Here is a 13,656-nt window from a genome sequence, read left to right on the forward strand (position 1 = left end):
GTATGTATATATTATTTGTATTACATTTTGCTAATATGCATACTTCTTTTCCAACATTTGCGTGCCCGTTGATTTCTCCTGTAAACTCATGAGAGTTACCTAGGTAGGTACCTTCATGCCAGGAGGCAATGGAGCTCGGAGGTGACGTAAATAAGCAACTCGAGGTAGCAATACGGAGTCAACTCCAGAGTGTAGCGGGTGATCTTTAATCCACTGCAAAAAACGTAACTGAGCGTCATGATTCCTCCTGTGTATCGGTCGCCCATTACAGCCGGGTGGAAAGATACGATAGGCCACTGGGCGGTTAATCTTTGCCGGTTGAAAGCTGCTTAGTTCTCGCCTTGGAACGCGTTCTCGTATTTCGTCTTCCCATCTTGTACTTTGCACTTTCAGCAGAACCACGGGTCGATCACAGACAATTACGGCGACAAGGAGGGTGGTGTGGTATCACATAGGAAAAGACCTACGACAATGATGCAGCATATCGCCCTAGTCGGGGCGTGTTACTTGGACACCATTCTCAGGTAAAGAACCTCATTTTGCGGCGGACGCGAATCCGTGCAAAATACGTTCCTGTCCTGGTTCCACTCAGCTGCCTTTGCCTGTGGTCGGAATCAAGAGCCATCATGGGGACCCTCCTGACTAACCCGAGCTTTTCAATTCATAGCGTTCCGCATTACCCGGAGGAAGACAGCAAGCTCCGCGCCACGAACCTCCAGGTCCGCCGAGGCGGTAACTGCCCAAATACCCTCGAAGTGCTGCAGGAACTCCTCCTCGTGCACGAGAGCGGCGCCAAGATCAGCGGTGAGGCTCCTGCTGTAAGTAGCTCGGGCCGGAGTAGCACGCAAGCGCGGATCCTTACGCATCTGATCTCGCCTCTACCTGCTCGGGACGCCACTGCTACGGCCCAAATCCTAGCATCCTTCGTCCCGCCGCAGGCTCCGCAAACCAGAACCACAGTTGACGGCGATGAGACGGACACATCAATTCGCCACGAATTTGAGCACTGCCTGTACCGCGAGGCCTACTCGGCACCCGCCAGCAGCTACATCCTGCGCAGCGCGGCGACGGGGAGCCGGACGATAGTGAACCATAACGAGCTCCCCGAGATGACGGTGGAAGAGTTTGCGACACTGGTGGAGTCCATGGCGCGGGTCCGACATGGTCTCGATCATGGCAGCGACAGCATGGGCGACGAAAGCGGACGAAGAAGCATGAGCAACAAGAAAAGTGACAGCTGGTGGTGGCACTTTGAAGGCCGCATACCGGACGTTACACTCCAGTGCATGCGTGTGCTACGAAAGGCGTTGGGCGAAAATGTCCGGGTCAGCGTCGAGATTGAGAAGCCTGGCCGGGCGGGGTTGCGGGAGCTGGCCGCCGAGGCCGACGTCGTGTTCTACTCCAGGAGCTGGGCCGAGGTGAGTGAGTCATCCCGTCCTGGCTGGTCGAGGGGCCGACGGGGAAGGAGTGAGTGCATCGCTTCGTTTCCCCCGCGTTCTGTGCTGTCCTAGCCGTGAGCCTGTTGTTCACTGCAAAAGGAAAACAAGAAAAACAGAAACAGAAACCGGACAAAAAAAAAGAAAAGAAAACAACTTATTAACCGCCATATAGGATTGTGGGTACACTTCTGCCGAGGCCTGCTTAAGAGGGGAAAAACTGCCGCGAGCGTAAGTCGTTTCCTGGGCGAGCAAAGGTGGCCAGTGGAGCCAGGTCCTCACCGACCTCCCTGTTTGCAGGAATGCTTCTCGGCATGCGAGGTTTTGGTGGGCAACAACAATGTGCTGACCTACAGCAATCGGGTCTAGATCGTTGGCTTTCTGCACATGGGGCGCTTCTGGGGCCGCATGCCTGTCTCTCCATGACGGGGCGTGCTTCCAATATTGTCCGGCGCAAAGTGGCTGCATCAAGATCGTCGAGTAGGCTTTGTTGTTTCTCCCTCCCCTATTTTTTTGTCCTTCCTTTTCAAGCCTTGTTCTATTCGGTTTCGTCTGACCATCCACGCCTTCTCGATAGTACCGTAGGTGCAGGAGACACCTTTATTGCAGGTGTCCTTTATGGGCTTGTAGGCCATCCTAATCGATGGGAGGCCGCAGATGTGTTGCGATTCGCTGTCGATTTAGCGACCCTCAAGGTCCAGCGCGAGGGCTTTCGTGGCCTCGCAAAAGACATGGAAGTCCTCGGGAAACCAACCTGCACAAGCACGTAAACGCAGGTCGAGTCGCAGGCGAGGGGGAAGGGGCAAGCAAGTAGTATGCCGACATGCGATGGCGTGGAGTGCTAGCCCAGCCTTCCTGCGGACTAGGAAATAAAGCCCGTGTGTGAAGGAAGCCGTATAGGAAGGGGCAAGACGACAAAACCCAACAAGAACATGGCCCCACAACAAGGTCCTAGTGTAAAAGAAGAGGGGTACGATGGTGTTTGCCTACCTAAGCGGCATTGGACCGAAGCTACCCCGTGACAGCTCCGGATCAGGTCTGCGATGTGTTTTGCGCAGTCGACCGAGTGTTGTGGCATAAATGACACCCACATGAAAAAAGAAGAAAGCACAGAGGGGCATCAGGGGGTTGTGGGATGTGTGAACATACGGATACACGAGCCGCGCGTGACATGCCATGGGCCTGGGCTTGGGGTTAGGGGGACAAACCATGACGCCACCTGAGAATATCTCCATTGCGACGTTTGTCCATGTGCTGAAACTTGGCCTACTGACGGAAACATCCACGGGCTTTCCCTGTGCGTAGCCGAACCAACAAGATGCCTGTAACCTCGGGACGCCTTGACAGCGCATGCTGGCGCTGACTGACAGAGCTCGCATCCTACATTTGGCTTGCGCGTTGAATGGGGGAGTAACTGGCGGACGCCAGGGCGGTAACCAAGGCAGCGCAGGAAGGAGTAGGAGGAGGGTGTCTCGGTCGGGTCGAATAAGTGGCTGGTCAATGGTCCAATCTCTCGTCAATCCTCCTCCCATGTATTGGACGTGGACGTAGACGTGAATCCATTGCAGGGTCGGTTTTCAAGTTGGCGCTTGCGTCACGTTGCCGGAACGAAGGAGGAGAAGGTTACGGTCATATTGGTACCAACCAACCCTGGCTATGTCAAGTCTAGGTACATAAAAGTGAGGAGCACAAGTACAGTACCAGTACAACCCAAGGTACTGCATTAGCCGGGCCAATGTGGCCCGTGTTTGTCTGCCTAGCAAGTACTCCGTAGCGCAGGCAAAGCGTAACGTTAGAATGTGGATACGTACCGAGTACATTACCAAGGGAAGACGGAAAGTGCGATTGACACGTAGGCCAGGTCCATATATCCATGGGTACGCCACACTTGGGCGGTGAATCAAATGTCTACGGGAACCAGAAATGTCTGCCTATGTATGTATTCCCATTTCCTTGCTTTTCTTCCGGGAGATCCTGAAGCAACCAGGCCTCCGCCTTTTCCCCCTCCCCGAAATACCACAAGGAAAATAGGTACTTACGTTGTATTCGTAGCTTCTGCGGGGACAACGAATAATACGAATACATATGTACTTCGTACTTCGTATGTACGGATAGAACCAGAAAGGGGCGGCCGAACTATGTATGTACATTGCTACAACGTATTCCGTTGTAAGTACTCACGAATATGTACACAACGAGACCACAAGCTGTGCTGCAAGCCAAAGCAAAAACATAACAGCCACCTGCTGAGTGGTCTGGGTAGCGCGACAAAGTTCCGGGGGACAAGGAGGCTGCGGACGAGGGAATCTGGAAGAAAGGGTGGGACAATCTTAACCCATTACAACGTATGCTCCCGAGGGATCACCGCTATATCCGTGTCTTCGCGTCTCTCGGATCCCTCACGGCGGGGTGTTGATTATTATCCGAGATTCGCCAGCGATCCTCCGCCAAGTGTCTCGCGCCGAAGTGGTCACCCCTCCGATCACAGCTGAGGCTGTCCCTTACTAGCTTTGCCCCGCCCCCTGGACCCCTAGGTAGTGACACCTGTGTCATGCCTGCATGACGACATAAAGGCGCATAGGAGACGGAAGGGCCAAATACGTACGTTGTATATTCTGTCGCTTTCCTTTCGGGCGTGGAAATTAGTCTGGGAACCAGAGGCACCATCGTAACATCTGATCGATTGGCCCACCGAGAAATACTACTCGAATATCGAAATGCGGAAGGCTCCTGGGCCTCAAGGCGGCGAAGTCCGGTGCACTCTAGAGCGGTTACCGTTATCGTGTTGCAATATATGTATGTCCTAAGTACCATGGACATAATCAGGGTAGGTCATGGTAAGAACCGTAAGAACCCCATCAAAAGATGCAACTGTGTGAAGGCTGGGCGGTGGGTCGAGACCACGGGAAGAGAGACCAGCGCCAATCTCATGACCTCTGGAGTCCGTTCAATACAGCGTATCTCTAGCGAACAATTGCTAGGCCGGTTAGCGGGTCTCAGGCCCATGGCACCGGTGCCCACCAGGGTCGCACCGCGTCGACACGTTTGGCCGTGGAGAAAAGCAAGGTCGGCGTCCTTTTTTTTTTTTTTTTTTTTTTTTTTCTTTCTGCAGTAATCACGCAGTCTTGAGGCATAAGGCACGGGAGGCTAGCTTGCATGCATTTGCAGAAAAGTCTGTACCCGTACATATGTACCGTAGAAACCCATTGTGCTTCGTAAGTCGGACACGGCAGTGCCTTCCGAGCCTGGTGGACCAGATGTATGTATGTACAACGTAGTTGTATTCGTAAGCGCCTACGTTGTCTGTTATCTTTGCGTCTCGTGACCGTAAGTTGTAATCATAGCCGGTAAATGAAGACATGGTGATCCCTTGCTCATATCCTAGTCGTCACTCAAGGAAAAAACAAACAAAAAAATAAGGAAAAATAAATAAATGAAAACAAACGAGGTTTTTTTATCCAGAATGAATGTCTTGGTCAAACGACTGGCCACTTATCCTCGCAGAGAATGAAGTCTTAGATACTAAGGGTCTAAGCGCATCGAATCGGTCGGTAGCCTTTGGGGAAACACCTGACTTTGAGACGGAGTCTCGCTCTAAGGGTTCTACGCGACGGAAACGTCCCAATTAAACTACAGAGTTTGGGAGGTTGTTCGGGATGTTCGGGAAAATAATAGGGAATGAGGGACTGGACAGGCCTACAACGTAGTCACATCGACAAATTGTTGGCCAACCCAGGCTTGCTACTAATGATTACGAAGTACAACGTATCGTTGCTCTCTGCATGGTCGTCAGACTAGTCAAACACAAAGACCTTGACTGATGAACGACGAGCGAGTGAGGTGCGGCAGTGGAGTGGATTTCTGACGATCCCCCGGAGGCGAAAGGGGCGCGTTAATTCCGGATGGGGATAGGATAGGAGTACTCATAGGATAGGGGGAGAGGAGAAGAGAAACGAGAGATGGAGTTGTAGTTGTATTACTGCACTACTTCTATTCGCCGATAGTTGGTGGCATGCTGGGAGAGGAGCCAAAGAAGCAAGAATGCTCATGACTCTATCCTGTGTCCAGCTCATTGCGAGGTACGTTGTATATAGTGTGCAGACGATTGACCCTAATATAAACTTCGTTAGTACCTACGTGTGAGGTCTAATCGGGACAGGTCTAGTGTACTGAATAGTTGTATTCCTGAAGGACTAGAACTGATCCCACTTTAAAACGCCGCGGTCGAAGAGGTCAGGACGTACAACGTACGAAGTACTTCGTATAACGTAGTGACGGAGGTGAAACAACGCACGAACTCACTTGCCCATCCCCTATTAGCCTCTTATAGCACCGACCTGCTAATACAACGTATGTAATGTTAGTAAACACCTCGCCAAGATCACTGCCACATGCACCCTGTTCACGGCGGCCAGAACCTGCTCCGCACTCCGTATGTACGTTGTGCGTTGTACAACGTGTAGTGTAGCATGCGCTATTCGTACACTAGAATCCTATTATGGATACAGTCAAAGAATGAACTCGGTAATAATACGCCTTGGCAACTTTCAATATTGTTATACAACGTACAAGGTATTAATAAGCTTACGAATTACGCGGGACTCTTATTCGTGCGGACTATGTACATATTATGACTATCCCATAAGGCTTTTATACCCAACTGACCAATGGCCAAGCCGTTACCGGCACCTAGCGCCCAGGCAGCTCGTGTCTTAGGTGTAATGAGTTGGTACAGGGCCTTCGTTTGGTTTCCTTCCGGCCTGGCAACTGGCCCTGTCTGCATATTTTCTCAGTTCTGAAGATCTATGTACATACATAGATATGTTGTATGTACTTACACATTGTCTCGTTTTATTTGTACATACATACATACCGACAACGTACATACAACGTACGTTGTACTCCGTACATACAACGTACGAATACGTTGTACTCCGTACACAGCTCAGGTACATAAGGCATACAACGTACAGCGTAGCTCCGGCCGGAAATAACTTCCTGAATCCCCTCTTCGATGCTAGCTGGAATTCCCAATAAGCTCGTCCGGCTTTTAACCGCTTTTAATGGATCCGACCTCCCCGCCTTTGGAAACGCCTGCGAGGCATTATATACTCGTGCCGAGTACTGCATATGTACGTTGTACGGAGTATTTTGCTTCTCAATTATACGTTATACCTCTGCCAGCATAGCGCCTGATTCCCCTTTCGTCTAGTCCAAACTAATACATACATAGTACGAAGTATATGTAACGTATAACATTCGTTGTATATCCACTACCTGGTAAGGGTAGCCTAACGTTGTACGAATACGTTGTACTTCCTACATACCTAGCGGGGATCGGTTCGCTTATCGTACATTGTACGGAGATATATATATGTACGTTGTACGAAGTACCTACTTTGTTGACGTTTACGTGCGAATAGATCCCGCTCTTTTGGTATTATTAGAGGTATAACGTACTTATATACATACGAAGTATATACTTAGTAGATGTTGGCCATGACTTGATTAGGTACGCGGGTGCAATCCACCCATCCATCCTTATTCCTAGGGAGTGCGCGGGTTTGCCCTCAGCTAGGGGAGATGAATCATAGATGAAAGAGACGAAAGAGACAAAAGAATGTGGAAATGTGTTGGTTATTCCTCCTCCCATGTTCCTCTTTCGCCTGAACCCTGCCGCGAAGTATTACAGTTACAACGTACATACTTCGTAGCTGACTCCTCGTCAGCACAGCCGTCGCCCCGCCGCCAACATCCTTTTCCTTGTTTCGTCATCTTTCGGGGAGGAACTTGCCATTCATTCCTACGACGCGCTCCATGCATATTGCCTCAATGTCAGCGTTTCGAAGGCCCAAGAACCTCGACGCGGAGTTGGGTAGCCAAGAGGACCATCATCGCTGCATGATTCATAAAAAACGTACGTACATAGGTACGCAAGGAAACTCCCACCTACCTATGTAAAGACCACCTCGGAGCATCACGAAGATCCATCCACATATTTTCAGGACCTATCGAGGAAGAGCGACATAGGTACACTAGTACGTACATTACGTCGTACATTTCGTATCACCAATTGCAGCCAAAACACCTCGAGACCTTCCGTAATCGCGAATGAACTTCGCCCGAGTCTAATACAACGCACGTACAGTACGTACTTGGACAAGTGAATTACTGTACTTGGTATGCTCCTGGGAGGACGCAGATGAAACCATGATCTTACTTAGTATACAGCGCACATCCCGACTCTGGTCACCTCTTGGCGTGATCATTTTGGGCACACACAACGTACGTTGCATACATTGTGCCATGCATTGTTTCTGGTATATCTCGTGTACGAATAGGTAGGTACGGTGTGATATTACGAAGTTACATACAACGTATAGAGCTTTATCCGTACAGCACAGCACAGCACAGCGCAATAATATGATATGGCGCCTGCGCAGGACTCTGTCTTAGGCACCTTACGAATAAACGATGGTACAAGTCCTTCGTCCTTCGTACAACGTACATTGCTGTTTCGTACATACAACGGAGGTACTGTATAATCAGTCGTTGGTCCTAAGTTGCACTCTTGGATCCCCGGAATCAGCGTGTTTCTTTTTTGTGGCACACACCAGCGTTGGAAGTTTGTGTGGTGGAGACGACATCTTCAAGCCGTGGGGGGTATGGTACGACGTGTACCTTATGTACTGTATGTACTGTATACATATGTACATGTACCATCGTTGTGTGTACGTTGTACATAGGTACCTACCTATGACCTATCGTTTACGGCGTGCATACAACGTACTTCATTACTGGCATCTCCGCCGGGTTCGAAACAGCCTCCTGGTCACCCTGATCCTTGTTTGGCCGCCGAGTCCCGATAAACTGTCCCCTTGTTATCCTTCCATTCCAGTGGCTTGGTATTATCCCGTGTTCCTTCTCGTCTCTTCCCCACAAGAGCCGAGAACGAAGGCATTTCGTATTGGCGACCCTTGTACGAAGGTAACCACCCGAATCTTCTCGTCACGATCCTAAGGCATGCGGAACCCCACGTTGCTGGTTACACTACAACGTACTTCGTTCACTTTTTTTTCTTTCTTTTTGTGCACCATGCGTAAGGCAACGCCGAGTTGACATTTTAGGGGGTATCCCCACTCATCGGCTTCACATATGGTTGCTATGGGCGGTGGGTAGATTAGTGGTGAAGTGTGAGAGGGAGCAGAGAGACCTGCAGGTGACGTGGTCAAGCCGCTCGGATAAGCAATGGTGGTGGTTCTGCGCCAGGACGAAAAAGAATGAGGCAAAATGCGATGCTCCCATCCCCATTTTCCCACCCTCACGTTCCAAGCCCCGTTGGCGTTTGACGTCTAGTGGCCCAGGGGTCTTGAGCGGTCATGGTTATCCTCACCCCTCCTTTTCCCTGATCCGCCCCATCTTGCCACTTTTTTGCCTAGCAGATTTCGAATGGCACGGTAATACCACCCCTTGCAAGCTCATTAAACACCCTACCAGTTCACCAGTGGAGTGGAGGGTGGACGGAGGTCACCTCGGCGGCATAACAAAAGAAAGGGCCCTCCACTCAAATCTCCAGACTCCTTCCTCCTTCGGTTTCGTTGCAGGGACGAGATTCCCCGGTACACCCACCCCACTCTCCACCACCCACAGAATTCCACCCATGTTCTTTTTTCTGTTCCAATCGCCCACTACCCTTTTAGGCCCCTTAGCCACTCTATCATCACTTCGTCTCCAAACCACCACCATCCAAGGTAGGTACATAAACACATGTACATACATAAAAGTACAACAGTACCAAGGGGTCCAATACCGCGTTCACGATTCATTCCGTCAGGCCGCCCCACTCATATCTTCCACCCCACGCAGACTATCACCGGCGGTCCCACGCCCCGGCGGTACAAGCATCTCTACCTGGAGCCAAGAATCCCCAAAGGGGCGGGAGCCCATCCTCATCGGCTTGAGCGCCGCATTTACAGTACGTCCGTGAAGGGGATCCCTCCTCGGGCCGTATGACGCACCCAGACAGACGAAATACGTTGTACACTGAGCCACACACACACCATTCCCCCTTCCCATACAACGTACATACCCATACCCATGGACAACAATGCACAAAGATGCGCTACCGACACGGGACATCACGTCCCTGGCCCTGACCCTGCGTGGGGCCTGCGTTACTGCAAGGACTCGTCAGGCGGATAATGAATTCTTCTCATCGACATTTCCCATGCCCACTCATCGTAAATACAGTATAAGGTCCCTTCACGCTTTCGTGCACTCCGCTTTCCGCACCCCCTGTTCTGTCCCTTCGTGTGTACAACTACGAAGTATCGTATGTATGTACACATGCCAAATCGCGCCGTTTCCCTTACTACCGCCCTTGTCTTTCCTCCTGGCCCACCCTGAAAAAGGGAATAGGAAACTCATTGCCGGGATATTTGGAAACTTGTAGCTCTTGATCCAGGCCCAGCCTCTCCACTCCCTTTGAGGATTCCCATTCATATCTTTGCCCCGCCAGGCGTCAGCTTTATTGCTAGCAGGTGCCAGCAATACCAATATATCTCTCTCATCGTCTTATTTATCCATTGCACCTCCTTCCATCAACGTGTTCAAAGTCTGTCGGAACTCTTTGAGCAAAAGTCGATTCTCGGACTCTCACACCACTCACCACCCTACTTCATCGTCAAGATCCAAGATGATGCCGTCGACATTCTTAGGGATTTCAAATCCCGATATTTCCACATCTTTGCATCATCCAGGTGTCTTTATGGAGGATATGTCCCGCCAGATGGCCATCTCGCAAGCCTCACGGAGGCTCTCAAGGGGATCAAATGGACAGCAGCGTACTATGGGCAATGCCATGCGGATCGTCAAACCCACCAGTGCCAACAGCAGCCCGAGGTCATCATCAAGGAGGCGGACTCTCATGAACGACGCATCTCTGGTAGCACGACGAAGACAATACGCTGTTGATCAAGCCATGCTACCGGCGTACGTATCCGATGTCACAAACCAAACACCCTCCGGCCGCCCACTCAGCTGGCATCCCTCTACATATCAGCAACCATACTACACCCATGCGCCTGGTCTCCAGCAGGAACAGCATCTGAGTCCGTGTCACTTTCCCATCTCCGCTTTTCAAGACGACCATGACCTGGTTTCGGCACACCGACCTCAATACTCGCCGGTTCCTGCTGCATATTCTTGCAGCGCGTCACCCAACTCGGCCTTTTCACCTGTCTCCCTTCCCTTCGACGCCGTTGATACCACACCCTATCTGCCAGCCGAGGGATGGAACCTTACACAACAACAGCAACAACAACCGCTCCCTTCCTACGTATCGTCCATGAACACAGCCAGCTATCCAGAGCTGTTTCCCACTCATCCGACATCGGAATTTGCAACGGACTCGTCAACACAACACCACTGGGGCAACTTCGCTGCCCAAGGCTTCAATAGCACCACCCCACCGACACCGGAAAACCTGTCTGGCATGCAGCAGCCTCAGCTGGCGGTCACTACTGAGGAGTCTATTCCCTACCAACCGCTCGATGAAGCTGAGGAGGAGGGAGAGATTCTTGTGGGAATGGGACTCTACGATGCTCCGGAAAAGTATGACGAGGACCCTCACCTCAGCAACTCTCGATCAGCCATGTCCTCACTACTGGGCTCCCCTTACCGCCGTCGGGAGGGCACGGGGAAAGGACTTAAGCTCGAAGAGCCATGGCAACCACCCGAGAGCGACGACGAGGAGCAGGAGCAAGACGCCGACGGCGAGGACCAGGAGGAAGATGCGGGCAACGCGGCATAGACGGCGCAGGCGCCCGAGCTGTGAACTGCCGAATAACACGATTTACGACCTATCAACCAACCCTCTATTACGAGTTACCTGTACTGCAAGCGATGTCTGCATTGCGATGAGGCGCCAATAGCTTTTTGCTGGTTTGAGGCGCTTGGCTTTTGTTTCTTGTATTTTGTTTTACGGTTCAATTTTTGGTAATGGCGCTAGCAACAGGGGACATCGGAAAGGGCCTTGGGGGCGTTTTCTGCCAGGTCACTATTGTAAAGCAATGATACCTCTTGGGTTGGGATTGGCTTGTCTGGTTTAGGAGTTGAGCAGGTTTACGGGTTTACAGGGTAGATGGAGCAACAGCCGGCGATTGGCGCGAAGCCAACGGCTTGGAAAGTACGAAGTAGGAGTACAACATACATATATTCATCGTAATTGATCATGCAACGGCTGGCCCCTTATCTTGGGTGGTCTGCATATGATTTCGTTCAACGGCTCGTCTCCTCCAAGGGTGATCTTTGCTACTGTTATGAGAGCTTCTATCTCACCTTCCCCCTTTTTTTCATATCCATTTCGACGAGTTGTGAAAAAAGACAGGGTCCGCAGCCCCTGATTCCTTGTTCGTTTCCAAGGACAAGCATCGTGAGAGCAGATCAAACAATTCGAGGATGTTCCAATGGGGATGCTAGTCGGGACACTAAAAATAAGCGAGAAAGAGCCGCCAGGTGGCATCCTTGTCGCCCATGCGTATGGTGGGTCCACCGACCCCCGCCGGGTGCGAAAGCATGAGCGAAGAACCGGCGCGGAAGATGAGTTATTGGCTGATGTGTTCCAGCGGAATGAACGGCTCTTGGCCCCGCCCCCGCCGTGCTCAGGTGCAAAGCTGACTGAACCAGCCCTGTCGGGTTCGGGCTCGGGCGTGAGCACATTGTACCTGTGACTTCAGAGTGGGGTCTCTCTACCTTTGCCCACTTCAGTTAAATCGCCAACTCTCGGTGCGCATTGACCATCAGGCCACACCTCTAACGACCGAGAACAGAGGTGAAGTGGGCGGCGGGGCGCCAGGAAAATTTGTTAGTGCTGTTGGTGGGAACGGGACAACAGGACCACCGCGCTGCCGTCCTGCAAACCGAGCGTCCTTGGACTCGTTAGTAGGGACCCACTTGTTCGTGTCTTTTCAGACCTGTGACCCGTGATGATGCACACGATGCCATAATCGGCCCTTGTGAAGGAAATTCTTGTGCCTTGAGGATTTATCGGGCGCTTCTGGGTTTCCTCGGCTTTGTGGGGTTTTGGTTTATTTCATTTTTTACTAGCCCGTGGAGGACGAACACGGGATCTGAATCCTTGTCACGACGCGACGGCAGGATCAGGGGCAAAATGGCGTATGATCCAACCAAAGGAGGCATCAAAAGGAAAAGCCCGTTCCACCCACTCTGAATACTACTTCGGAGTCATAACGTTCTCGGTAGGCTGTGTGCGGCATGCCGCTGACTACAGCGTATGTAATTATTGATGTCCCGGCCGAGATTAGGCATTCCCGGCACCTTCTGGCGCCCCATTAGCAAATACATACAAGTCGGTCTAACGTCGAGAGCTTCTTTGGCGCACGTCCCTCCACTGATGGAACTAACACACAGCCGGACGTCATTTAATCCCATTGTACTTTGTGGCTTTGTACAGTACGAAGTACGTACACAACCAATTCGTACGAAGCACTCGGACATTCCACGTGGCGGTGCTCCATTTATTAGTTGACTGGAGGAAGAAGTCCTACGCCTCTGAGCCTGTCTATCCCATATCCGGAACTAGGCATAGATCGTATACTTAGGTATATGGAACGGGTATTGGCATCGGCTTGAGACAAGCGGTAATGGTTTGTCAGTATTACGTTGTATAGTGAGAATATTCACCCGTTAGCCAGACCAAGTAGACAGTGTTTTGGGATTGTTCCCTCGAAGTACATGTATGCCAGGAATACGAAGCAATAGTAGAGCGATGGACCCGGTTCGCAAGATGGAATGCGCTGCCTAGCATCGGTGGCTTTCGCCCAAGGCGCAAGGACAAGTTACTGTGGCCAAGGTGCTTTGAGGTTCCCCATCAGCAGTAATTAAAGGTTATTCAATTCTCGGCCAAGGCCTTGGGTTCTCGCCATGCCAACTAGCTTTTCGACTAATTGTTATTTATGACTCGCCCCGGGAATAGAGCTGCACGGGCACTGATTGAGCTTCGCGTGCCTGTTCCGATTCAGAGCGAACCTGGAAAAACTAAGTCCTACCGGCGGCCGTATCATTCGTGGTACCATAATTGGAGATGGGGCATTCAGCAAGGGAAGACGCCCTCATTCCAATGGTCTGGGCCCTGACACACTGAATAGATTATTTATATACAACGTACTTCGTACACGATCAAAGTCCCAATTCCAGGTGC

General features: G+C 51.2%; 3 protein-coding genes across 3 annotated transcripts; 2 read left to right on the forward strand and 1 right to left on the reverse strand.

The window, feature by feature from the left end:
* Positions 1-474: 474 nt before the first annotated feature.
* Positions 475-2,206, forward strand: ACRALDRAFT_2097076 (uncharacterized protein; the record flags this gene model as incomplete). Its single annotated transcript, XM_071022813.1, has 8 exons — positions 475-524; positions 668-776; positions 810-926; positions 975-1,141; positions 1,211-1,418; positions 1,612-1,667; positions 1,806-1,916; positions 2,014-2,206. The coding sequence occupies 8 exons, from the start codon at positions 475-477 to the stop codon at positions 2,204-2,206; spliced, it is 1,011 nt and encodes a 336-aa protein (XP_070879554.1).
* A 2,336-nt stretch (positions 2,207-4,542) lies between these two features.
* On the reverse strand, positions 4,543-4,826 carry ACRALDRAFT_1059675 (uncharacterized protein). The gene has a single exon (XM_071016080.1). The coding sequence runs from the start codon at positions 4,795-4,797 to the stop codon at positions 4,552-4,554; it is 246 nt and encodes an 81-aa protein (XP_070879555.1). The 5' UTR covers positions 4,798-4,826; the 3' UTR covers positions 4,543-4,551.
* A 4,939-nt stretch (positions 4,827-9,765) lies between these two features.
* ACRALDRAFT_2031579 (uncharacterized protein) lies at positions 9,766-11,757 on the forward strand. Its single transcript, XM_071020687.1, has one exon. It carries the CDS (start codon positions 10,132-10,134, stop codon positions 11,245-11,247), a length of 1,116 nt encoding a protein of 371 aa, XP_070879556.1. The 5' UTR covers positions 9,766-10,131; the 3' UTR covers positions 11,248-11,757.
* The last annotated feature ends 1,899 nt before the right edge of the window (positions 11,758-13,656 follow it).

Source organism: Sodiomyces alcalophilus (genome assembly GCF_042370955.1).
Source record: "Sodiomyces alcalophilus JCM 7366 unplaced genomic scaffold ACRALscaffold_1, whole genome shotgun sequence".
NCBI classification, from domain to species: Eukaryota; Fungi; Ascomycota; class Sordariomycetes; order Glomerellales; family Plectosphaerellaceae; genus Sodiomyces; species Sodiomyces alcalophilus.